Source organism: Dreissena polymorpha, chromosome 2, assembly GCF_020536995.1.
Source record: "Dreissena polymorpha isolate Duluth1 chromosome 2, UMN_Dpol_1.0, whole genome shotgun sequence".
NCBI lineage: Eukaryota > Metazoa > Mollusca > Bivalvia > Myida > Dreissenidae > Dreissena > Dreissena polymorpha.
Genome location: NC_068356.1, coordinates 129,957,418 through 129,982,615, shown reverse-complemented (window position 1 = coordinate 129,982,615; position 25,198 = coordinate 129,957,418). Strand labels below are relative to the sequence as shown.

At 36.4% G+C, this 25,198-nt stretch overlaps 1 protein-coding gene across 1 annotated transcript in view; it reads left to right on the top strand.

Moving 5' to 3' along the window:
• Nucleotides 1–25,198, top strand: part of LOC127868986 (CD109 antigen-like) — a 201,784-nt gene that overhangs the window by 11,629 nt on the left and 164,957 nt on the right. The window contains exons 11-28 of the mRNA XM_052411213.1: nt 212–436; nt 743–1,048; nt 1,591–1,689; nt 2,179–2,241; nt 14,591–14,779; nt 15,742–15,891; nt 16,308–16,439; nt 16,625–16,667; nt 17,026–17,254; nt 17,577–17,694; nt 17,797–17,910; nt 19,423–19,521; nt 20,234–20,362; nt 21,014–21,329; nt 21,895–22,133; nt 23,106–23,183; nt 23,672–23,846; nt 24,291–24,499. Of these exons, the coding sequence (XP_052267173.1) occupies nt 212–436; nt 743–1,048; nt 1,591–1,689; nt 2,179–2,241; nt 14,591–14,779; nt 15,742–15,891; nt 16,308–16,439; nt 16,625–16,667; nt 17,026–17,254; nt 17,577–17,694; nt 17,797–17,910; nt 19,423–19,521; nt 20,234–20,362; nt 21,014–21,329; nt 21,895–22,133; nt 23,106–23,183; nt 23,672–23,846; nt 24,291–24,499 (2,913 nt within the window). The remainder of the gene's footprint in view (nt 1–211; nt 437–742; nt 1,049–1,590; nt 1,690–2,178; nt 2,242–14,590; nt 14,780–15,741; nt 15,892–16,307; nt 16,440–16,624; nt 16,668–17,025; nt 17,255–17,576; nt 17,695–17,796; nt 17,911–19,422; nt 19,522–20,233; nt 20,363–21,013; nt 21,330–21,894; nt 22,134–23,105; nt 23,184–23,671; nt 23,847–24,290; nt 24,500–25,198) is intronic.

Here is a 25,198-nt window from a genome sequence, read left to right as displayed (position 1 = left end):
GCGTTATGTGGTATAATCAAAACGATGTATGTCAAGTAAAAGTAAGCGTACACGGACGTTGCTTTTATTTTATTATTGTAACTTTCAAACAAGTTTCCCATTCCACATTCAATTAAACCTTTAAACATTTAGAGGACCATTTTCACATTTTCTGATAGTTTTGATGCATGACAAGAAGTTTTATTAAAAAATAAAAAAACAATTGATTCAGATGGACGGCAAAGCGAGTTTTACGATAGCTACATCTCGACTGGAACAGTTAAGAGGTAGTCTAGATGGTGCCGTACTTGTCTTTGAGGCAAACGTGATGGAAAGTTTGACGCGTATGAAGCAAGGCGATACACAGGAAGTGACATTTTACAAGGAGCCATTGAAACTGGAGTTTCCTGCGTCACTTCCGGAGACATTTAAACCTGGGATGACATATGAAGCTGTGGTATGTCCAAACAGGCCAATAGAGTAATACATTGACTTTAAAGACAAAACTAAGAGCATTGACGAAGCAAAACACTTTTTGAACAAAACTGCATTTGTTAATATCTAAAACTCAACACATCGGATACACACTTTTATTGAGTTCATTTTGGAGTATAAATCCGTCTGGTCCGCACCTGCTAACCATAAAACCCAAAAGAAAATTTAAAAAGGGTTGTTCGGGATAGACCATGTGTTTACGCAATTGTTAAAAGCAGTGAAGATTCTGACGAACAATATATAAAATAAAAAGCTCAATGGTTTTCAGGTCAAAGTATCACAACAAGACGACACGGCTCCGAGCAGCGTTCAAGGTCAACTCGAGGTAACGGTGACAGAGTTTCGTATTCAGACACAGACTGAGCCAGAACCACTAGTTCCCTGGTTAGGCATGGATGCCCCACAAAGTCTCGCGGATTTCCGTAAGAATCGCCGCATCTCGCGCCCGCAGCCGAAACCTGACGGGCAGCTGGTTTCAACAGCGCGCTCCCCGGTATTGTACAGCGTTCCAGCGGACGGCATAGTGGAGTTTCCGATATCCGTTGATAAACTGGTGGAAAAGATTACAATCCAAGTAAGACGTGTGATATTCAAATTGGTATCTTGTCTAGTTTTCACATGGTGGTAATGAAGACAGAATTTGTATTGTCATCTTTTCAAATCGTCATTTCAACATTTTTTTTAATTTAAGCAAAATAAAACTTAATGTTCATTTCAAAGTAAGAGAACTCGTACTATAACACGCGATTAGTTATGTATGACAGGTGACATATTTACAAACTGCCTGTCACTGCAAAAAAAGCAGTGTATGAAGCAAAAAATGCGTAACAAACAGATTTAAAATGGATATAACTTGGATCTTAGCCTAGGTGAGATTAATCCAAATCATTAGGGGTTTACATCCTAATTAACCCAGATGTGTTGACAACACGTGTTAGTGTAAATAAAACCAAACCTCCTATCACAACATTTAAAATAAAATACCAATAAGAAAAAATACAGTTCAATTAAATTACCATTTAATTGGTTAGTTTGCAAACCAAAGGTTGATGTTTTTATCATATGAAACAATGATGACGATTACTATATGACAATAATTTATAATCACATTTTCAGGCAAAGTTGCAAACAGTAAGCGCTCAAAAAACTTTAAAAAAGAGACACTCTCCCAGCGCCAACTTTCTACAGTTGCGATCATTGACGAATAAACCCAAGGTACATTTTTTTTAAATTTTGATATTGTTTTGTATACATTTTTTTATCTGCTTATGAAGATTAAAACAAGCTATGGCGAGCTGTGTATTTGACCTTTTGAACTTATAAAGGTGGCTTCAAGATAAATTATAATTAATTAGCGATATTAACATGTGTCATGCTTTAAGTACGTGTTCTACTTTAATCTTTTTTGCGCATGCTTCTAATGAAAGAAGATAACCACGAGACGTTGCCGACATATGTGTGTGTTTGTTATATATTTTAAACGGAAATGATGAATAAATTAAAGGTGAATAGCCTTCAGTCAAGAAAACAACAACACATAAATCATGTCGCAAATGGTTCGCGATCACACCAATGGTACATAATTTGTTATTTTTACAGGATGTGCCACATAAATCATCTGTAGTAGTTCTTTATGTTCATTGTTGCGCCACTGGTTTACGTGTATTTACGGTTTATGTTTAATTAAAAAACATTATTTTATAGGCAGGCGAATCCTTGAAGATAACAATTAAAGCCACTGAATCAGTCAATGAAGTTATGTATCAGGTAAGACTTCAGTAAACAAGTAGCTTCATATAGTTTGTGGTAGCTTGCTTACACGATTCCCTGATAGTTTTTATTAGTTTGTCAATGGAAAAAAATAAACGCACGTACTTTTCACTCAAATGCTATAGTTAAAACTCAATGGGGGCAACACATTCTTGCAAAGTGCAGTAAAGCGGCAATAATATATTCAGTAATTGTTTATTTTGGAACTTTCGTGAATGCATACAACATTTAAAGGAGAAGAAATAAGGGTCTTCTAATTATATTTACAATTTATTATAGTGCAGAAATCTAGGCACAACTGTGACTTTATTAAATCAAAGCGCTGAAGGCACAGAAGTTGTTCGCTATTGCATAATCAAAGACGCAACTCATTTTTCGAATTGGCTATAGCTTTTTAAATCGCAAATTTTAAATACACACAACCCATTCAAATTTATAAAGAGTGTGTCTTAATGCACATGTCAAGATGTGTGTGCACTTTCTATTATCGTATGTATGTGATAGAAATAACGTAGACAAAATAACAAGAACATGTCCGTTTTTAGACGTTCTGAAAGTACAGAAAATATTATTGAAATGGTAAAATGGGAACCAGTTAATATAAAATATAATTTGCAATCACCATCATATTAAATGTACATTGTTGGAATATCGAATACCTATCACATTAAGAATATAATGGAAATTCCCTTTACCAAATGTGTGTTTGTTGGCACCATATAAAAATTAAAAACTCACAATAAAATAATTAACGAAAATAAATAAATAAATTAATCTGTGAGCAGTACTTTTTACTCACGAATTAGGTAGTCATAAAGACTGCACTGCTTACCCGTACTGTGTTGTTGATACATGACTTGTTACCCTAGCAGTTCACATGGTGTCAAGCAGTCTCTGACCTTTAAATCGGTATATAACACTAATGCGCTTTTTCGGCGGAGCTGTTTTTACCCAGCTTTTCATCTTAAATGACCTTTACATCACACCAGCAGACAAGAATGAATACATTCGAATATTTCATTGGCTGATTCGAGATCAACCCCTTGAACTTTGACCACATCACTGCGTCTGTGCACAGCGTAACGGATGTAATTCTGTTCAGTGTACTACTCTCTGCATGTTCAAACGACACATAGACACAAATTGTGGCCCAGTTACAATTACGCGTTAAAATCCATCTCGCAGAATTTCAGGGTCTATACTCGGCCCCTTAATCGTCAGGGGAAGACATAATTTTCTTTCGATAAACACAGTTTTGCTTTCAAGATGAGAAAACAAACAATATCGAAATAGTGTAGTGTCTCGATAAGAGGGAAATCGTTAAATTAATTAACCACAAATGTTCGTCTGGAAATCGTCCCTGAACGCCTGAATATGCTACCCTGCCAGTTTGCTATTTTTGCTAATTTGAATTCAATTTTATGTCGAAAAGCATTGTGCTAATATGTGCCATTTACATTACGCAATGAGATTTTTAAAGACCCGCGTCAATCTTAAATGTGGCTTATGCCAATCATATTTAATAGTGTAGCAAACAGGCCCAGATTACTAGCTTATTTTAGGGGGTAACTGGTCTACGATTTTCAACAGCAAGTGTTATATGTCAAAATGTTCGTATAGGTCTGTAGTTTTTGAAAACGACTTTCGTTTTATCCATATTGGTCGGAGATGGTAAAAAAACAAGATGGCGTACAACATGGCCGACACTCATATGTAAAGGCGAAATTCAATCAACCATATTTGTTTAACTAAAATTTATTTTGAATATTAACACTATAATGTATTAAAAGTATGTATTTCATATTGTATATTTATAAAATACATTATTAACAACAACTCAGTTGATAAACAAAAAAATGTCAAGGTCAAAACGAAGATCAAAGGTCAAATTAGTCTAGGTCTATTATAACACATTTTTTACACTTAAATGCAAAAAAATAATAAATAAAACAAAAACAGTGACATTTACATTAGTAAAACCATTTACTGAGTATTATCATAAATTTTACATAACATAACACTCATGAAATACATCAGTTATGCAGCTTGGAACAAGTTAACATGTGTTTTGTGGCACATGTAAAAAACATACTGTTAGATACAATATTATATTTAAGATGAACATGTCATGTTTATGGTGAAATGACACACACGCATATGCTTCAAATAATATAACAATCATTTAAACCAATAATCAACTTTTTATCAATAATTAAATTTTAATCAACTAAGTGTACAATTCAAAACAGGTGACCTACTATTAAAATGTTAAAGGTTACACACCACTTATATCTTGTACATGTTTTTTAGGTCATTACTTTTCTATCAACTTATAGATAAGTATTTAAGAAAATAATGATTAATACAAAAAACTGTCATTTAGATTGACAAAACCATTCACTGACTAGAATAAAGGGATGAAACATCACAAAACAAATAATTTTTTTTATCGGAAATGCCTTTTGGAACCACCTCACATGTATTTTGTGACACATACATGTATGTAAATGTTTTATACATTATTTTCAAATAAGATAAACATGGAAAAATTATTATGCAATGACATACAATCACAGTTATGAACAATAAAACATTCGTTTAACATATTTTTTAACAATCTTTTATCAACTGGATGTAATATCAAAACCGACAGGTTGCATTCTACTAAAGTTTTAAAGGTTACAAATCACTTTTGTCCTTCGATTTTTTTTTGTTTTTAAACTCGGATAAATCAATTTTAACATAAATAATATTCATAAGTATGTAAAACAGAAATACAAGAGAATCTAAATAGATACCCAATATTGCTTCTATGAAGATAATGTATTATATTTCATAATCGAGTAGTGTGAAGTCAACAAGTAACATATACTAAAACAGTACATCAGTAGACTTTAAGTTCAGTCTTTCTATGGGAAAACACAAAATCATGTCACAGCATCACAGACAATCAACAAATGGCATTGAGAAGTGTACATTGTACTTACAATACCGACTTTTATAACGTGTTGCAAATAATTACAAGATTTAGTGAACTGTGTTTGACCCATAAAATGACAAAAAAATTGGAAAACACTTGACAATATGTTATTTTTTCATTATTTGTTTGGGTTATATCAAGGTAATACATGGAAAATATGTTTTCTTAATTATGTGAAATATGTAATTGTTATTAATTATGCTATTTTATTATTTATTTTTAAGCCTAATGCAACTGTCGAACGGTATATTTACTACTGTTTGAACACAGATCAAGCTTCAGTATCAGAAATGTTACTCTCTGGATCAAACACTAATGTCAAAGTATGCAAATTGGCACAAAGCATATCTTGTGTGTGCATATTTGCAGTACAGTTGCAGGCTGTTGTTTGTTATTAAAACAGGAACATGTAAAGTCCTCACATATTTCACGGTCACGCGTCAGATCATTGAGAAGCTCTGGAGCAGCAATTGGTTGATTCATCATTGTTGGAACTAAATTGTTGTTGCTATCAAAATGATAACCAAACGATGTTAGTGAAGGCAAGTCATGTTTTGCAACAAGGGAATGGCGCCATATTCAGAGCTGTAGGAGACATCTGAGACAGTGTGTAGATAAAAACTGTCTCTGGTTGGAGGCAAGGCTTTGGGATGTGCAGATGTTGCAGCTCGAATGGGTCTGATTTCATTCAATGTTAGGTTTTCATTTCCATATAGAAGAGCTACAAACTTTTCACAGGCATCCTTTTGTAATTTCTAAAGGATCAATTGTTCACCTATATCATGCAAATTCTGGAAAGTATTGGCATATTTCATGAACAAATTTTTCTTTCCTTTCCCATAAAACACACTGGTTGTATCACAGCCTGTGATACAATAAACTGTCAGCAGGATTTTCATATGTTCTTTAGTCAGCTTGTGAACAACATCATGGATTGGAATGAAACGTGTTTTGTCTACATGAGTAGTGTTTCTTCCTGTGAGTAGATAAAGCTCTTTCGCCCCAATACCCCCAATTTTGACATATAACACTTGTAATTGTGCATCAAGAGAACAAGAACATCTGTGTCAGATGAATGTACAACATTGCAGGTTCCTCCTATATCTGCTGCATATCTGGCATGTAGTATTATCAGTGTGTCAGCTTCTTCTTGATTTGATTGAAGAACCTGTATTTCTCAGCAACCATCTGTTGTAATTTCAAGGCACTCTGTGTCTGCTTCGCCATTAATGAAGATCTTTTCATGTGTTTTCAAATTTGAGTTTTCCTTTAGAAAGCCGGCGTAATATTGTGTTGAACTTGCTTTGTTTGCTGATGATCTTAAAAACTTCCTCCAGTCTGTGAGAATTTTCAAATTGCTGTGAACATGCACCTTGTTAGATGACTCATAGTCTCCTCTACGTCGTCTGGTTTCTCCTTTCAGGCTATTTGCACTATATGTATCAAAAAATGATATGGATTTGGTGTACAGATTTGTATTTGCGGGATGTTGGCACAATGTATTTTTCAAACAATGTTGCCATATCTTGAATGTGCCTTGTTCAGACTGTATAACAATTGACTGTATAATTGCCATTCCGTCAAAAATAATGGTGTCTGGTTTTTCTATATCATGCAGGACATCAGTCAAAAGACCTTCAATCTTATGCATGAATGCTGACTGGTACAGTTGTATTTTCATAGGAAAATAATCTATCTTCCGGAACTTTCTTGTATTCATTTATGGCCAAAAGTCTTTGAAACATGTTCACACTTGAGATTTCTGTGCCTTCTGCTTCTTTACTGCGCTGTGTGACATAGTTTTAACACAACTTCTTGTCATAGGTGTATAAAAGTCTTTTTCTGTGGTATTATTTTTCAATGTAAGCCTATCTTTAACAACTTTTTTGAATATTTTCTTGCCGGTTTCAATTCAATCTGTCAAAGATGTTTCCACATCAGCCTCTGCATGTGCTCCTGTAGCAAAATTTATCAGACAGTCTGGCGTTGTTTTTGTGTCGAAAGGATCTAAGAAGTTCCCTTCAAACATTTTAGACAGTTTGCCAATCATTTTTTCATGTTTGTTATGACAAGACTTTGTGTCCGTGCGATGCCTCTGATCTGTTTCCTTGTTGTTGGATGGACAAATGGCTCCATGGAAAACGGAAGAGTATGTTGATGACAATGGTCTAGCTAAAAACCACCCAGCCAGAGCATTTCCTCTTAAAGTAAGCCAAATAATTCCACCACTTCCTTTCAATGCTTTGTTTTGTGTTACTTCTAGGGTTTAGTCTAGCCATACATTGTTGAATTTCCCATCTGAAAGTTTTCCAGTAAACAAACCTTTGTTGAAACCATCTTCAACTTCACTTGGCAATCTTTTCATTTGTAGAAGTTGCACGGTGATGTATCTTGCATATGTCCCTCGATTCGAAGAAAAGAGAAGTGACATCAGTTTATGAATAGAATCTTGGTATACAGTCCAGTTAGGCGATCTTGTAGAAGTTATAAAACATTTCAGTGGGAGGGAAACTTTATGTAGGTAATCGTCCCAAAATCGAAAGGTTGGGGAAATTTTCCTAGATTCATTGCAAAATTCTTCTATCAATGGTGTGATATGAATGTCAATCTCTTTGCACATTTCTTCAACTGTGGCATCAGGTGATTCAGAGTTCAATGCTTTGAGGTTGTTCAACAGGTCAATGTTTGTCCTTGGAATGGCCTTATCTGGTTCTTCACACCAAGTTTCAAAGTTTGCCAAAAACGTGTGTTGAGAACTTCATTAACCAGCTTGAAGGCAACCGTTCAAAATCCTTTCTTGACAGTATACTTCTTTATATTGCTACAGTGACAGTTGCATACAGTCCAGAGTCAGAAAGAAGATGATTCAAGCCAGCTTCCCCATACAGATGTCCAATGCCAGCAAACACAGACATAAGAAAATGCATCCCACCTGCTAATGGGATCACTCCTTGCAGCTCTTCTGGCTTGTTTCAAACAATGTCCATGGCCTTGGAAAGCAAACTCATATCGAATATAATAGGAGCATGTTCCTGACCGAGGGAATTCATGACTTCCTTAGCACGAACTAGTGTTGTATAGACTGTGCTGTACTCTGTAGGTTTTGCCATAATGATCGGGTTGTACGCAATGTTTGAAATATTTTGGGGTTGTTCATCATTGATGTAACTATGGAAAATATTCCAGTTTGGAAGTAACGGTATTCTTTCTTCTGCAAGATCATCGCAAAATAGGGCTGTTCTTCCTATTGAGAAGAGTAGCTCCTTTGCTCGAGCGATTCTGACAGCTGATGGGATTGGATGATCTATTAGCTCATCTATTGTCACAGGGGGTATAAACTTTGGTGAAGGCTTTTTGGCAGGTTTTCTATAAGCAATGATGCTGCACAGTCCACCACCTGGTAACGAATTGGCATTGAATGCTCTACTGTCTGATTTAAAGGGATCTTTTCACGGTTTGGTAAATTGACAAAATTGAAAAAAGTTGTTTCAGATTCGCAAATGCTCGGTTTAATTATGATATTTGTGAGGAAACAGTATTACTGAACGTTTGCCATGGTCTAATTTAGCCATTAAATGCAACTTTTGATGATTTAAAAACCTAAAAATTATAAAGCGTTGCAACGCGAAACGATTGAATAATTTGGAGAGTTCTGTTGTTGTCGTTTAAATTTTTGAAAGTACGAAGATTGCTTATATAAAGTATAAAATACGCATCTTATGTATGCTTGACAGGATAGCTCAGTTGACTAATGCGTTTTTACTTCAGGATTCCGGGGGTCACTGGTTCGAGCCCTGCGGCGGGCTACTTTTTTTCATTTTTAGCTCATCTATTTTTTGAAAAAAAATTATGAGCTATTGTCATCACCTTGGCGTCGGCGTCGGCGTCTGCGTCGGCGTCGGCGTCGGCGTCCGGTTAAGTTTTACGTTTAGGTCCACTTTTCTCAGAAAGTATCAATGCTATTGCATTCAAACTTGGTACACTTACTTACTATCATGAGGGGACTGGGCAGGCAAAGTTAGATAACTCTGGCATGCATTTTGACTGAATTATGTGCCCTTTTTATACTTAGAAAATTGAAAAGTTTGGTTAAGTTTTGCGTTTAGGTCCACTTTTTTCAGAAAGTATCAATGCTATTGCATTCAAACTTGGTACACTTACTTACTATCATGAGGGGACTGGGCAGGCAAAGTTAGATAACTCTGGCGTGCATTTTGACAGAATTATGTGCCCTTTTTATACTTAGAAAATTGAAAATTTTGGTTAAGTTTTGTGTTTAGGTCCATTTTATTCCTTAAGTATCAAAGCTATTGCTTTCATACTTGCAACACTTACTAACTATCATAATGGGACTGTGCAGGCAAAGTAATGTAACTCTGACTGGCATTTTGAGAGAATTATGTGCCCTTTTTATACTTAGAAAATTGAAAATTTGGTTATGTTTTGTGTTTAGGTCCACTTTATTCCTACAGTATCAAAGCTATTGCTTTCATACTTGCAACACTTATTAACTATCGTAAGGGGACTGTGCAGGCAAAGTTATGTAGCTCTTACTGGCATTTGGACGGAATTATGGGCCCTTTATACTTAGAAAATTGAAAGTTTGGTTAAGTTTTGTGTTTTGGTCCACTTTACCCCTAAAGTATCATAGATATTGCTTTCATACTTGGAACACTCGCAAACTATCATAAGGGTACAGTAAAGGGACAAGTTGCATAACTCTGGATGTCATTTTTACGGAATTATGGCCCTTTTTTGACTTAGTAACTTTGAATATATGGTTAAATTTTGTGTTTCGATCCACTTTACTTCTAAAGTATCAAGGCTATTGCTTTCAAACTTCAAATACTTTCATGCTATCATGAGGTTACTGTACCTGGCAAGTTGAATTTTACCTTGACCTTTGAATGACCTTGACTCTCAAGGTCAAATTATTAAATTTTGCTAAAATTGCCATAACTTCTTTATTTATGATTAGATTTGATTGATACTTTGACAAAACAACTCTTACCTGACATACCACAATAAACTCCACCCAAACCATCGCCCGTGCCCCCCCCCCCCACTCCCCCCCCACTCCCCCCCCCGAATCCCCCCCTCCTATTTTTTTTTTTTTTTTTTTTTTTTTTTATATTATCTCACAACCACCACACCCTCACACTATACCCCCCCCCCCACCCCACCCCCTCCCCAATTTTTTTTTTTAATGGTTAAAAAACAAAACAATTTATTTTGCTTATTTTATGTTTGAAATACCGTCCAACCATCGCACCCAAGAATCCCCCCCCAACCCCCCACCCGAATCCCCCCCCCCCCAAATTTTTTTCTTTTTTTTTTTTTTTAAGATCATCTCACAAATAACCACCACACCCTCACACTATACTCCCCCCCCCACCTCACCCCCCCCCCCAATTTTTTTTTAAACGGTTAAAAAAACACAAATATTTATTTTTATTATTTTATGTTTGAAATACCGTCCAACCATCGCACCCAAGAATCCATACCCCCGACCCCCCCACCCCCCCCCCCTCTTCCCGATTTTTTTTCCCCTTTTTTTGGCATTTTTGGAAGATAATGTAATAAATGTCCACACCCCCACACAATGCACCCCTCTTCACTCCACCCCTCCCTCCTTTGTGATTGAAAATGAGAGTCCCTTCTCCTATAAAAAGAAAATAGATGAGCGGTCTGCACCCGCAAGGCGGTGCTCTTGTTTAAATTTTATTTTTGATTTTTTACTGGAGCTTTTAAAATGTAATGTTTACATTTATCAATATAAAGCATTTAATGACAAACTTCAAAACATGCCAAAATCTGTGAAAAGGCCCCTTTAATGAGTCTTGGAACAGGAAAGTCAGCAGTTTTGTTGGATATTAGAAGGCTTGTCATGTTATGTGCGGTTTGTTTTCCATCTACGGTCCTTTCATTGTGATCCCAGTTGTCAGCAACTGCAACGATAAGTTCTCCACATTGGCTTCGATGAGCTACATGACTTGGGACAATTCCGCCTGATGATGTTCTCTTTGGCTATTCATCCCATGCTCTGCAGCAGATGTCAGGAACCTTTGTAGCACTTGATAGGAGATGGAATATCCTAAGTTAAACATGTCTTCAATGAGATGTCTACTTCCAAAATCATTATAAAGATGAACAGCAAGTCCGAGGTGTTTTGGTGAAGGAACTGATGTAACAAGAGTTGTAATGTCACTTGCAATAGCAAGACATTTCGCATTTAGAATGTGCTCTGTATCACCAGCTTCTTGAAATGCGTTTTCATTTGTCAACCAATACACAGCTTGAAGAAGAAGTGGGTCAAAAAAGTCTTTCTGAGCATTTAGTGTCATCTCATCAGGAGAATAATATTGATTTTCAAGCTTCTTCACAGATGAAGATATATGTTTTCTCAATATTTCTATAGCTCTATGTACAATTGAGCTGTCGGTTTCATCTTCGATATCATATGATACCTCATTGTCAGCTTGGGCTAGTTCTTCAAAGTAATTTGCTTCCCTTTTTGCATCCTGTAGTGTTTTTGTCGAATCACACACAAGATCTGTTTTTCCCCTCTTATGAATAAATTATATTTCGGGCCAAATTCCACTCAAAAGTTTTTTAAGGTAAGATGTTTTGTAATGTTCGGCTTCATGGCATCCCTGATCAATACAGAGCTGTATAAATTTTTGTCGTAAAGTGGTTAATTTCAAAACTTTTTTTTCAACAATGACTGTGTGTTCAAATTCTTCTTTCAATATTTGTGCAGCTTTCTTGTAATTGTATTTGTCACACTTTTCAATGTTTAAATCAGCAGTATTGTAGTAACTCGCAAGATCACCTTTTTGCGGTGGTATTTAGCCTTAACAGCAACAAGATCACCATTTGGAAGACTCAAACCCAGCGGGCACATCTTGCAGTCTGGCCAGGAGATACATAACGAGACCATAAAACCTTGAGTGATTTAAAAGCGAGTAAAAGCGCAGGCTGGGCTTGAGCTACGCTGGTCGAAACGCCATTAGACCCATTTTCTTATGACGCGGCTATGAAATAGTGATTTGAATGTGTCGAAAGAAAACTGCGTGTTTATCAAATATTAACATACGATATATTTTGATGGTGAAGAAATAAGCTCATAATAAGCCATGTGTGGACACATATGATGTGAACTCCCGTAGTATAATTTTTATCTACTTACACTATGTGTGGTTTGAATATAATGAATACGCGAAATCGTGATAAAACGCAATAGATAATCTTTTGTTTCAATATCTCTTGTTATATTTAGTTGTTTTTTATATTCGGATGTGGCGATTATAAAGAATTTTTGTTGTTGTCTATAGGTTACCTGTAGTTACTTGTCAACTCATGTTCAACGTTTTATAAATTGAGAACTGTGAATATAAGCAAACTTTACCGTATACTATTGCGTCGTTATCACCTGTGCAATTGAGAATACCCGAGAAATCGCCGCGACCTGTTGAGATCAAAAGAACGTTTCACATATTTAGCACCGCTGTACTAGCAAGCACTATCAACGAGGTTACTCAACAGACGCGCGATAGTGTATTGGACTCTCCATATCCCACAGTCATCTGCAGTAGTTTTATTTTCTGTTTTCTATTAATAGCCTCAGATTTTGAATTACCTGTGCTGCGCAAAAAACCCACGTCATTAAGACACAGTAAATAGTGGACTATTTTAATCCTTCATAAACATTCTCTTCCGCGAAACGTATAATTAAAACAAAAATGTTTATTGATGCTTTCTATATAAGCTCCTTTAAAAATATTCCATTTAAAATGATATTCACGTTTGTGTCAATTTGTGAATGAATATAGTGGAAGGACGGATACCTCTGACATAAGTGATACAACAATTATGTTCGGTTATCATTACCTTGCTCATACCGATTTTGGGAACGTGGTAATAACCCTGGGCAAGCGAACAATTAATAAATGTATTGGTATCAACGAGTATTGTATAAAATTCTCAAGCAAACCACATTTTAGAAACAACATTTAAACAAAAAATAATTAAAACAATCCTGAAATTTGATGCTTCATTTAATTTATTTCCATTTAATTATTATTCATTTTCATGTATTGACAGTAACGTGTAACCCCCCCCCCCCCCCCCCCCTCCCCCAACACTATTTAGTACTTTAGAACGCAATATCTACTGCAATATATAACTCGTAAATTTACGTATGTTGCTATAGTTTAAATGTGTCAAACTTTCTTATCGTTTTCATTAAATTCGATTTAAATTGTTCATCATAAAAAACTACATGCACTGAGTTTCACGTCTATGTTTAGTTAAATCCCCTGTTATGTTTCAACACGTACGCTTTTCATATGTTGAACTAGACAGACGACATCAACAATTTCGCGTTCTTATTAAAACACGGATTTTTAAATGGCGTACATGCTTATAAAATATGCATGCACAGGAATTAAATTGCTGCCGCGTTAAGTTTTCAAAGGTTATTGTTTTCATAACTTACTCGCCATACGGTTTTAATTGCTCGCCATTTGCTTTGAACGTTTCATAAGCAACTTTTGTGTTTAAATTTAAAAAGTGTGATGATGATGCCCGACATTGTCTTTAATGCACTGTATTAACTCAGTTTTTATATTACGTAAATGGTAAAACTGGTATTACGTGTTCATCTATCTGCGGTAAACGCCTACTTCATTGAATGATGTCAATCAAAAATAATAATCATCAGTTAACCATGCCCTCATTGGAATTTCCATACCCGTCATGCTATCTCTTCTCAGTTGATTATCTATTACCCCATGGCGTGTTTATGGTGAATACGCGTAGAAGTAGGTTTGCTAACCTGCTCCTGTGACCTTCAAGGAGAGCTGTGTCACGCGATTTTAACGTAACACGCAGTGGACTACTTTGGTGAGTCATAAATGTTATGTAAAGTATACTCTTCCGCGCCGCGAACTCTTTCTCGGGGTCGCGAACTCTTTCTCGGCGCGGATGTGGCAGTTATCGGGTTTATACTACATAACAAAACTGGCTTGCAAAACGCGGTATCAACCTTAGTATTCGCAAGCGAATAACTAAAAACCACACTTAGTACATACTTCCGACTAAAGTTATTATCTACATTTTGGACTTGAACGCTTACTGCTTGTTTTAAAGAAAAGCAGTAAAGCTATAAATCGAACTTATGAAAATTCACTCATACCATTTAATTTGTTGGTAAATACATGTATTTTTCTGGTAAGGGTACTCACACATTGTTTTTGATATTCAAGATAAGGATGTTTGAATGTTCTACATTGAGAAAATATAACACTTTTGAAGTCTTATAATTACACTCTATCAATGTATAACCCTGCGACGTTTATCCTTTAGATATACGCCCGAGGACAACTAATTAAAAGCGGTACCATCCCAGTGAATGGAGAGTTTAAAACGTGGACGTTTCAAGCAACACACGACATGTCGCCAAAATCTCAAGTCTTGGTGATGTACGTCAGAACGGATGGGGAGTTGGTGGCAGACGCGCTCTCCATTAATGTGGATGGAGCGTTCCTAAATAAGGTAATATCTTACGATACATTTCACCACGTGTCGCTTCTATTAACCTATTGGATATCATCCTTATACCCTTACTACCAGTAGGTAGGGTGGATATACAAGAATCACTATGTTCAATAGTCTGTATACACTTATTTCAAACTAAAAACAAATTATCCCCTTTATGAGACAGTGTGTCGCGAACCAGAATCATATGAACACTTTTAAGGTCAATCCCAAACTGTTAATTTTAAACTTTTTTAAAGGATAAATACACAATTGTATTGTCCAACTATTACTATCTGCTTTATAACTTGAACCGTGCATTGAAGGATTTTAAAATAAGTTTGCGCCAATGTTCACATATGTAAGACCGTCTGTCACGACCTTAAAGGTAATTTTCCATGTGTAAAGTTCAACATCAAAATTCCTCACTGTGTCAGAAATGGCATGTCCGATAACTTCACCGTGCACTGAAGAGATTTTAAATAACTTAACACAACTGTTAACCTGTATGCGGTGTTTTTTCAAACGCAATTAAACATAAAGCATTGATGGTAATGGCTCTTCGTTGTGGTAAACAGCGGCATAATAATAATTGATCGTTTTAAGTGTTTTGAATAACTATAATTGGTGTTTATATTATGGCTGTGGATGAGGAAAGCAAGTGATTCTTTATTTGACGCTTTTCATCGAATGAATTTATTTCTTTGTTTTTGTATATGCTTGCAGCATTTTCAAATGTTTTATAGAACACAATTTTGTGTTGCATGATATGACACAATCTCTTTTATCGCATAAGCCAAGAACATATCTTAGCAACCATTTTAAAATGTGGTATATACAAAGATTTTTCGATTTATATCAATTGATAAAATGTACCGGTGAACTTAAATAAACAGTATCTTTTGTATGCATATTTTCGTTTATAATTTGTTGAGCGCTAACTGTCCATCTGTGTGTAATGTTTCTTTAAAAAAAAATAGGTTTCAGTAAACTTCAACAAAACCGAGGCAGCACCGTCGGACAAAATACGTTTCGACGTCTCCGCTGACGTTGGTTCGAACGTCAACGTGCTGGGCGTCGACAAGAGCGTTCTACTGCTAGGAACCGGAAACGATATTACCCAGTCAAAGGTAAAATTAACAGCTCTTTTATAACGGAGAATTTAGTCATAAAGGGACTTCATTCTTATTCCGTACTGATCGATAATGTTCTCGTTTACAATTTGAGGTTGTTTTCAAATAGAAATTGTATTCTATAGTAAATATGACAATTTCGCTATCTTTGAGATGCGTATTGGAAGAATTCAAGTATTTTCAAAAATGTGCCCTCTTATAATATTACGTTTCGAATCAATTTTGCAATCAGTTTAATCAATGAAGTGTCTTCTCATGTTTTAATACTTAAAAATAATATAGGTTATTTGTCGCCAAATGAGTATCATCCCGATTCGACAACATACAGCCTTACTGTATTAATATTTCTTTAACTAATATAAAGACCAATATTCCAATATTTCTAATATGACCAATATGTTTGATATATCAAGGTTGTACAAGATTTACACGGCTACTCACTGAAGCGTCTGAAATCCTCGGCACATCGTGTTCCGGTGTGCGACTGGTTCTGCTGGCGATGGCCACTTCCGGTTGGCGGCGAAGACGTCAAAGACGTTATCGATGTAAGCGACCCACTGTGTTTTGGGATTGGGTGTTCCCTAATGTTTTGTCACAATAATTGTAAATATTGTTCTTTTTACAAAAGTTATTTTTTAATGAAGCAAAGGAATACATAAAGTTTAACTAGACCCTTTGCATGCGAACGGAAAGATTTGAAGATGAAATCCCAAAATGCGTATAATTTCAGGACTCCGGGGTTGTTGTCCTTACAGACGCTACCGTGTACGAATGTGAGTTTTTTTATTATTTTTTTAACAGTTATGGCCCCGCGTTATTTTTGGATGCATGACAGTCACGATATTTTCCCGGTATTATGTCCGTCAAGATCAGTTTTCGAGAAGTGTCAACATTTAAATACCACTCGTTCTCTCTATGAAAATTATTATGTTGAGAAATTGAGCTAAGATAACGTCATTTTAATTTTGTCATTATGCAGAATACAAGTCAGTTATTCAAAAGCAACATTGTATTCCTATGATGTGATAGCTTTAAAAAATATATTACTTATGTAATTTGAAGTATGATGGCAGACATTGAAGTTGCCTTAATTATTTTTTTCTAAAATGTGCATAATGTGTTTATGAACAGATATTCCTGAACCAGAACCAATGCCATTGTCATGGGGTTGGAAATCGCTAAGATCAGCAATGCCGGCGATGCATGTTGCTGCACTTTCATCGATGACTGAAAGTAGAAGAGTGAATTTACCACTCCAAATGGAAACGGACATTGTTGTCGCACCAAAAGATTTGGCGCCTGTGCAGCAGACGAGAAAACTGTTTCCTGAGACATGGCTGTGGAAAAGCCAAGTTGTACCGTACGGTCGCTTTTTTATGTAAAGCAGTCATATCCCGTCATGTTTTGTTTACATATGTTCAAGGTTGTGCCTTTGAGCAAATATTGTGCTCGAAAAGAAAACAATATCAATACTGTTGTATACCCCATTCCACATTGAAACAAGGCATTCCGTAAAGTGTGGCAGCTTTTTTTACTAAAGAGACAATTGCCTCCGCATTTCTTCTAGTAACATTCATTATATATTAATGTGTGTGTGTTTTAATTTACGCAGACTTATAGGAATATTTGTACAGTGCCTTATGTTTTTATTTACTTAATTAAACTGCAACTGGTCCTTACAGGTCAGGGGGCGTGGCGCACTTTGACGAGACCGTGCCCGATACCATCACCTCCTGGGTGGCGACAGCGTTTGCGGTGCACCCACAGACAGGGCTGGGCATCTCGGAGCAATCTGCGCAGGTTGATCCATTGTAAATTGATTTTATAACCAATACACGGATCATTTCACATCGTTTTTGTTCTTCTAACAATGAATTACTTTGTGAGTTTGTTCTCCTGCAGCTTCAAGTAACTCTGCCGTTTTTCGTGTCTGTCAATCTGCCATATTCCGTGATCCGAGGAGAGAAAATCGTCCTGCAAGTTAACATTCATAACTACAGTCCACTACAGCAGACCGTAAGTTGGCAAAGTGCGATATAATATACATGCATTCACGGAAGTTCACAATACATTTATTTTTGTATGTATGTGACGGCTGAGGTCATGTCTGTATGCCAGGCCGTCCTTCAATGCGTCCATCCGTCCAACCGACCGTCTGTTTGTCTATCTGTCTGTCCGTATGTCTGTATAACCGTCCGTATAACTGTCTGTCTCCCTTTATTATCGCCCGTCATTATGTATGTATGTCTGACCGTCCGTCCGTCCGTCTGTCTGTATGTAAGTATGTTTGACCTTCCGTCTGTCTGTTTGTCTATTTCTCTGCTTAACTGGGTACACAGATTGTTCGAAAATACTTAGGAAATTCGGGTACAATTTTGTATACTTATAATGATCTATCTAAAGATTTTACATTACGGACTAATTATACCTCAGTGATTGGAAGGGAGGGGTGAACGTCGGCTGAAGTTGAGCCTAGTATCAAATCACACTATAAACCAATGCCTTTACATTGCCTTTATGGATCCTTTATTTTTTTCTGTCACTAAAAAAGGAAGACACATTAATATTGCGATATTTCCATTAGTACATTACATTGGATATTATTTGAAGATGTTATCTTAAAACTTTGTTTACATATTGAGCTGTCCGTCTTTCAATCTCTTCCATTGTTCATCCGTTCGTCTGTCTGTTCGTTCGCCACTTAAAATTAAAATTTACTTACAAGTCATAGTACATATGATATAACTGGGTCCTGCGATTTCTCAATCAGTACTGGCATGCAATTTGTATGCAAGGGCAGTGTAAAGAATCTTTCTTACTTTCGTTTTGACCAGAGTTCAAAGGTCAGATTACTTGTAATAAAAATGGAAAAAGTGATACTGTAAGTACTAAACAATCCGGCCGTCTGTCGTGAAAATCTTAAATAACTCAATAAGTATATTTGTTGATGTCACGAAACTGTGTTTGTATGTTATGGCAGGATGGTGCATGACCCTTAATTTGTTGAGATGAAAAATGTCAGATGACTATTCCCGAAAATAAAATTAAACTTATTTAATACTTCAATATGATCATACTGTAACTATTATGGCTGTGTTTGTTTTTGTTATGTGAATCTTACTTTTTTTCGTAACTTGGATTTTGCAATCCATGTGATTCAAACGATATTCAAGCGCCAATACTTAAAACATTTGACTATTGTAGTGGGTATTAACAGATTGATTTCGTTATAAACGCCACATTTTTAAAGATGTATGTTGCATAATAATAGTTTTTAAGTTCGAGTTATTTTATTTAGTGCTATTTTGGAAAGCAATTAGTGCCTTTCAATGAAACACCAGGATTACATTTTATGTTATTTAGTGATATATGTAACACAAATTAAACAAGATAATCCTTAAAAGAATACTAAAAACCTACAATTAAAACAAACGTAGTTGGTGTGACAACGTCTTATAATAACAACCAATGGAGACAACTTTCTTATTTTACTCTGCTAGAGTTTCACGCTCACTGGATTTAATTCAGAGTTACGTCACCTTAGAGAGGAGTACAGAGTTCGATAACCTCATGGTTTCCGGAACAAGCCAGACTACCGTCTCACAGGATCAAACCCGAGTCATCAAGGTAAATACCTGAAAAAATATCCTCCTCCTCCTCCTCCTCCTCCTCCTCCTCCTCCTCCTCCACCTCCTCCTCCTCCTCCTCCTCATCATCATTATCATCATCATCATCTTAATCTTCATCTGCATCCTCCTCATCCTCATTATCATCCTCATTATCCTCCTCCTCCTCCTCATCATCATCATCATCGCCGTCGTCGTTGTCGTCGTAATCAACATCATCATCATCATCTTCTTCTTCTTCTTCTTCATCCTCCTCCTTCTCCTCCTCCTCATCATCAGCAACAACAACATCAACAACATCAATCCCAATTTAATGCGATGATAATGAAGATGGCAATGTATTGTGTACACGATATGGTACCATAAAGGATATATATCATCAATTTCGTCGCCATTATCATCAGCCCCCGTTTTATTTAAAGAGTATCGTACTGGTTATTTGCAGAAATTAATGGCTATTAAATTTGTCTTAAATACATTTTTAATCTCAAAAGATAGAATGCACGAACCAATATTGTTTAGTTTAAGGTCATTTATCAGATAACCAACTGTCAATTTGAGGCGTGAAGGAATTAACTCCAGCGTTGGATCGACGTAATTATTGCGTTGAATGGTCTTGCAAGATGTTAACCGACAATCATTATTTGGCAGAAATACTGTCAAACAGTTACCGATCAAATGATCGAGACAAACAAATCCTTAATTATATTTAGGTACAACCAGACGAGGTGGCTGCCTTGTATTTCCCCATTATTCCAACTAAACTCGGTCTGGTGGACATCTCCGTCCGAGCGCAGACCACCATGATGGCCGACCACGTGGTCAAGAAACTTGTTGTTGAGGTAGAAACAATCCACACATTGCTAACATTTTATATATGATAGAACACATAATTCGCTGATAAAATTTAACTATTACTTAATTATCGATATCAAAACAAAATTAGGATATTAAATGAATAAATATAGGATCTTCCACGAGTTGTCATATCATACCATATTTTTTTTAAACGAGTTAAGGAATTTTGTTAGTAAGCGAGCCTTTGGCGAGCTTACTAACGAATTTCCTGGACGAGTTAAATAAAATATGGTATGATATGACAACGAGTGACAGATCTTTTTTATCACATGCTTTTAAATGAGCAAATTAAATAAATATTTACGCAAACATAATGATAAATCCCGAATGTTGTTTATATTTCGTGACGTCATTTGACGCATTGCAGCAAAATAACAAAATGCGATTGGTCAATAAACGAAAACTAAGCCAATGAAAACGATTTAAAATGTTGTATTACACATGTGTAATAAAAAAAAATATGTAATGGTTGTATTACATGGAAAACAGGGTATAGCATGTGATAAAATAATTATAGTGATGTTTTTCAGTTTTTAAGGTTTTACATATTGTCGGGTTACCACTGCTTACCCAAATATCTTTTTATTTGAGTATATTTTCGCTGTTTTGTTCACGTGTTTATTTTGCACGCACAGGCTGAGGGATCACCGCGTGAATACAATGTCCCATTCATAATAGACCTGAAAACCTCTGGGACCCAGTCCAAGAAAATCAACGTAGAGTATCCACTCCGAACTGTTCCCGGGTCGGAAAGGGTCAAGGTCACTGCAGTTGGAGACCTAATGGGCCCCAGCATCAACGGATTGGACAACCTTATCAGACTACCCACTGGGTGTGGGGAACAAAACATGCTGAACTTCGCACCCAATATATTCATTGTCAAATATCTCCAAGCAACAAATAATCTTGACTCGACTGTTATGAACAAAGCTAAGGAATTTATGGAGAAGGGTATGGAAACCTTTTAGTACTAACCTGAGAATGTTAAGTGTGTCCTTTAGACCATAGAACATTTGAGCCTTGTTCTGAGAAAACTGGGCTTAATGCATGTGCGTAAAGTGTCATCCCAGTGCAGTCCGCACAGGCTAATCAGGACGACACTTTCCGCCTAAACTTGATTTTCGGTAAGGAGAGACTTCCTTGAAACTCAAAATACCATAAAAGCGGAAAGTGTCGTCCCTGATTAGCCTGTGCGGACTGCACAGGCTAATCTCGGACGACACTTTACGCTCATGCATTATGCCCAGTTTTCAGAACGCGGCTCATTTGTTGAAATTCATGCGTGATATGTTTATGAAATGGTTGTGTTGTTTAATCAGAATATTATTTGTATTTCTTAAAAAATACATGGTAAAAAACCATTTTCATGTTGAAAGGCTACGAATGCCGTCCTATCAAATATAGTACTCACATAAATATCAAGTATGACATTGATTTATGTTTGGCAATAATCGATATGCCAGTCTTTAAATACGTCGCTCTTTTACGGATATTATACTTTAATTTACGACTGTAGGCTATCAACGCGAGCTCACCTACCGCCATGCGGACGGCTCCTTCAGCGCGTTCGGGGAAAGCGACAAATCCGGAAGCACGTGGCTTACAGCGTTCGTCGTCAAGTCATTTGTTCAGGCGAAACCTTACATCTTCATTGACGACGCCGTCATCTCCAAGTCTGTCACGTGGCTGGTATCACAACAGCGCCCGGATGGATCGTTTGCAGAGCCCGGCCGCGTCATCCATACGGAAATGCAGGTTATTATTGCATCTGATTGACAGAAACGTTGTTGAACTAAAGTTTGACCTGGGATATATTTGAGCCGCGCCTTCGATCGGTCGGTTCGTGTTTTTTTTTGTCGGTCTGTCCGCATAATATGCTTTAAGGTTGTTCAGCAACCCACTTCTATATGTATACAACGATTGAGTTGAACAATAAAATATGCCATCATCATAAATAATAGATGTTCAACACACATTTGGTATGCCTAGGGATCCATCCGTTCTGAGTTGTATGGCTCTTAACTTAGCAATTTTTCTATGACAGAAGCGTAGAATGTTCTAAAATTGGGAGTAGACTTCTACATTTCCAAGCAATTGAATTTTAACTTGAAATGTGTCATAACCAGGGAACATAACCGATATAATAATACTCGAAGTATTTTCAAAATGATCGAGCAAAAGCGTTACAAACGCTTTATTATTTTACCGTTTTCGAATGATGACTATTCGTTTAACAATATTTCAAACATTTGTCTTTGTTATGAGAATTATTTCGCTTTTTTAAACATAGTTTTTACATCATTTTTGAATATGTTCCATTTTTGAAATCGTTATTTTATCAAACTGTGAACAAGTCCCTTTAAAATGCTAATCGTATTTGAAATAGCCTTTTCGTTGTGTTTTCAACAGAGTGACACATCCAATAGTACTACATCATTGTGTTTTCGATGTTGCTTGCTGCCATTTATTTCTAGCGGCGGATGCGCAAGCTGGTTTGGACCCTTTTTTCGCATGATGTGCGTCATACACGGCCAACACTATGCGGAAACATACATATAATGCATCATGCGAACCAGTACATAACATTTCTAAAAACTCAAGATAAAAACTAAACGCATTTCTAAATGGTGTCTTTCCATCTATAATAAGTTATTTGTATGTGCCTGAAGATGTGTATTTTACGAATGCCTGTAGCGTTAATTATTGAAATCAGTTTGTCTTTTTCAGGGAGGTTCCGCCAGTGGTGACGTCACGTTGACTGCGTATGTAATGGCTGCTATGTTTGAGGCGCGATCCGTACAACAGGTAGAAATTAATTGTATTTGTAAATTTATGGGGCTTTTGAGCTTCGGCTGCATCAAACAAAAGGTTTCTGTTCAAAAACATGTGTTTGCATTCAGAGGTCGTGGTAAAATGTTAGATATTCAAAGCATAAACGGAGTCCTTTCTCCTGATTGCACCTCAGTAGCTCTCCAGATTAATTTCACCTTTCATAAAGAATAGTTTCCGCCTAATAAATTGAGTTTCGATTTAGGTATTGTGCCTTAATTGTGTTTGGCGTTATCTAACGTGCAAACCAAGCTTGCAAATTTAATGTAATTTAAGTAAATACATATATTTTGCTAAACAATTAAAACCTGGTTTATTTGGTATTTCCACCTGTGGTGTTTGCTCATATTATTGTTATGATGAATGTTTTGAATCTCTATGTGGTGGCGAGTACAACGTTGGAATAAAGTGTTGAACGAAACAAAGAAGTTCTCGTTTATTGAACTATAAATGATTATTACAAGGTTGCTGATGTCATTTCCGCTGCCAAGGACAAGGCATTAGCGTATCTGGAAGGGAAGGCTGACGCACTAACGGATACGTACGAACAAGCTCAGATGCTGTACGCCTTACAGCTGGCTGCACGTCCAAACGCGGATCAGCTTCTTGCTAAACTAGAATCCAAAGCAATCGTCGATGGTAAACCCTTATTTGTTAACCCGCGTAAACGAAAATGTGTATCATGCGATATGCTGGTATCGGACATTCACACCTGCATGCGCATTTTAGAAGTAATGTAATGATCTACCGGTCCGCTACAACAACACTCAAGATGGCGTGGTCTAAAATGCGGGAATGGTAGCTCCTGACCAGGCTGTGCGAATGCGCAGGCTGGTCTGAAGCTATACCAGCTGCATATGGAATAACACTTAGTTTTGAATGACGCATCTCAACTTATCTCAAAAACAAACTGTTTTAAGTCAGCATTTATGTTCAATGATTGTTCGGTGATTGTATGGGTAGTATATTTCCTCGCATTTGAAACGTATTGACAATGCTGTAGAAGGAAATAAGATCAAGTTCAATAGCCACAGAGTGCACTAATATAAAGTTAATATATGTTGTTTAAAATATTGTTTCTAGCGGGTACGAAACACTGGGAACGAGCGATTACCACCACGACTGGAAGTACAAAGCCCTGGGAGAGCCGGAAGGGCGCTGCGGTTGATGTAGAGCTCACATCGTACGTGCTACTGTCGCTTGCCATCAAGGCTGACCGACAAAACGGACTTCAAGTGCTCAAGTGGATCACCGCACAACGGAACGCTGAAGGAGGTTTCTCATCCACGCAGGTTTGTATAAAGTAATAGTATGTTATTTTATGGCTCGCAAATATTAAACCTATGCAGAGAGACGCGTATGTGAATTTGAATAAAAAAACATCGTCTCAAAAGCTACCGATCATCTAAAACTCCTATTAATTGTGAACCCAGAAATCGTAGATCGAAGCAATTGTATCGATAATTACCAACATAAAATAAAACTACATGTATTGGCTTATTTTAAATTTTCATCATACCACTTCATTCCAGAACGTTGATTAACTTGTTCGTGACTTTGCTATTAACACAAGAATTTGCTATAAACACAGTCCATATTGTGGTGGTAAAATTACACAATCGAGGGCATTACAAGTGGGGGAGCATTGTCTTTTTTCTATTCAAAATACACTTCTTCTTCCAGTATAAACTGTGAAATATCATATGAACATAAAATGGTAACACCGCCTCGACTTATATGTTGCAGTCATATATTAGATTAATGTGTGTTAGATGTTTCTTCAAGATATAATATGTTAGTTTATTTATACAATTAAAGTCGCAGTCAATTTGATGTTGGCGAGGCAACATAACATTTGCAAAATGTTCATACCAATATCTCCTCAAAAGCTCCCCAGTCATCTCAATGTACTCATAATTCAGAACACCAGAAAATCGTGGATCGAAGAATCGATCATTACCAAAATCAAATGATAACACATTGGCTTATTT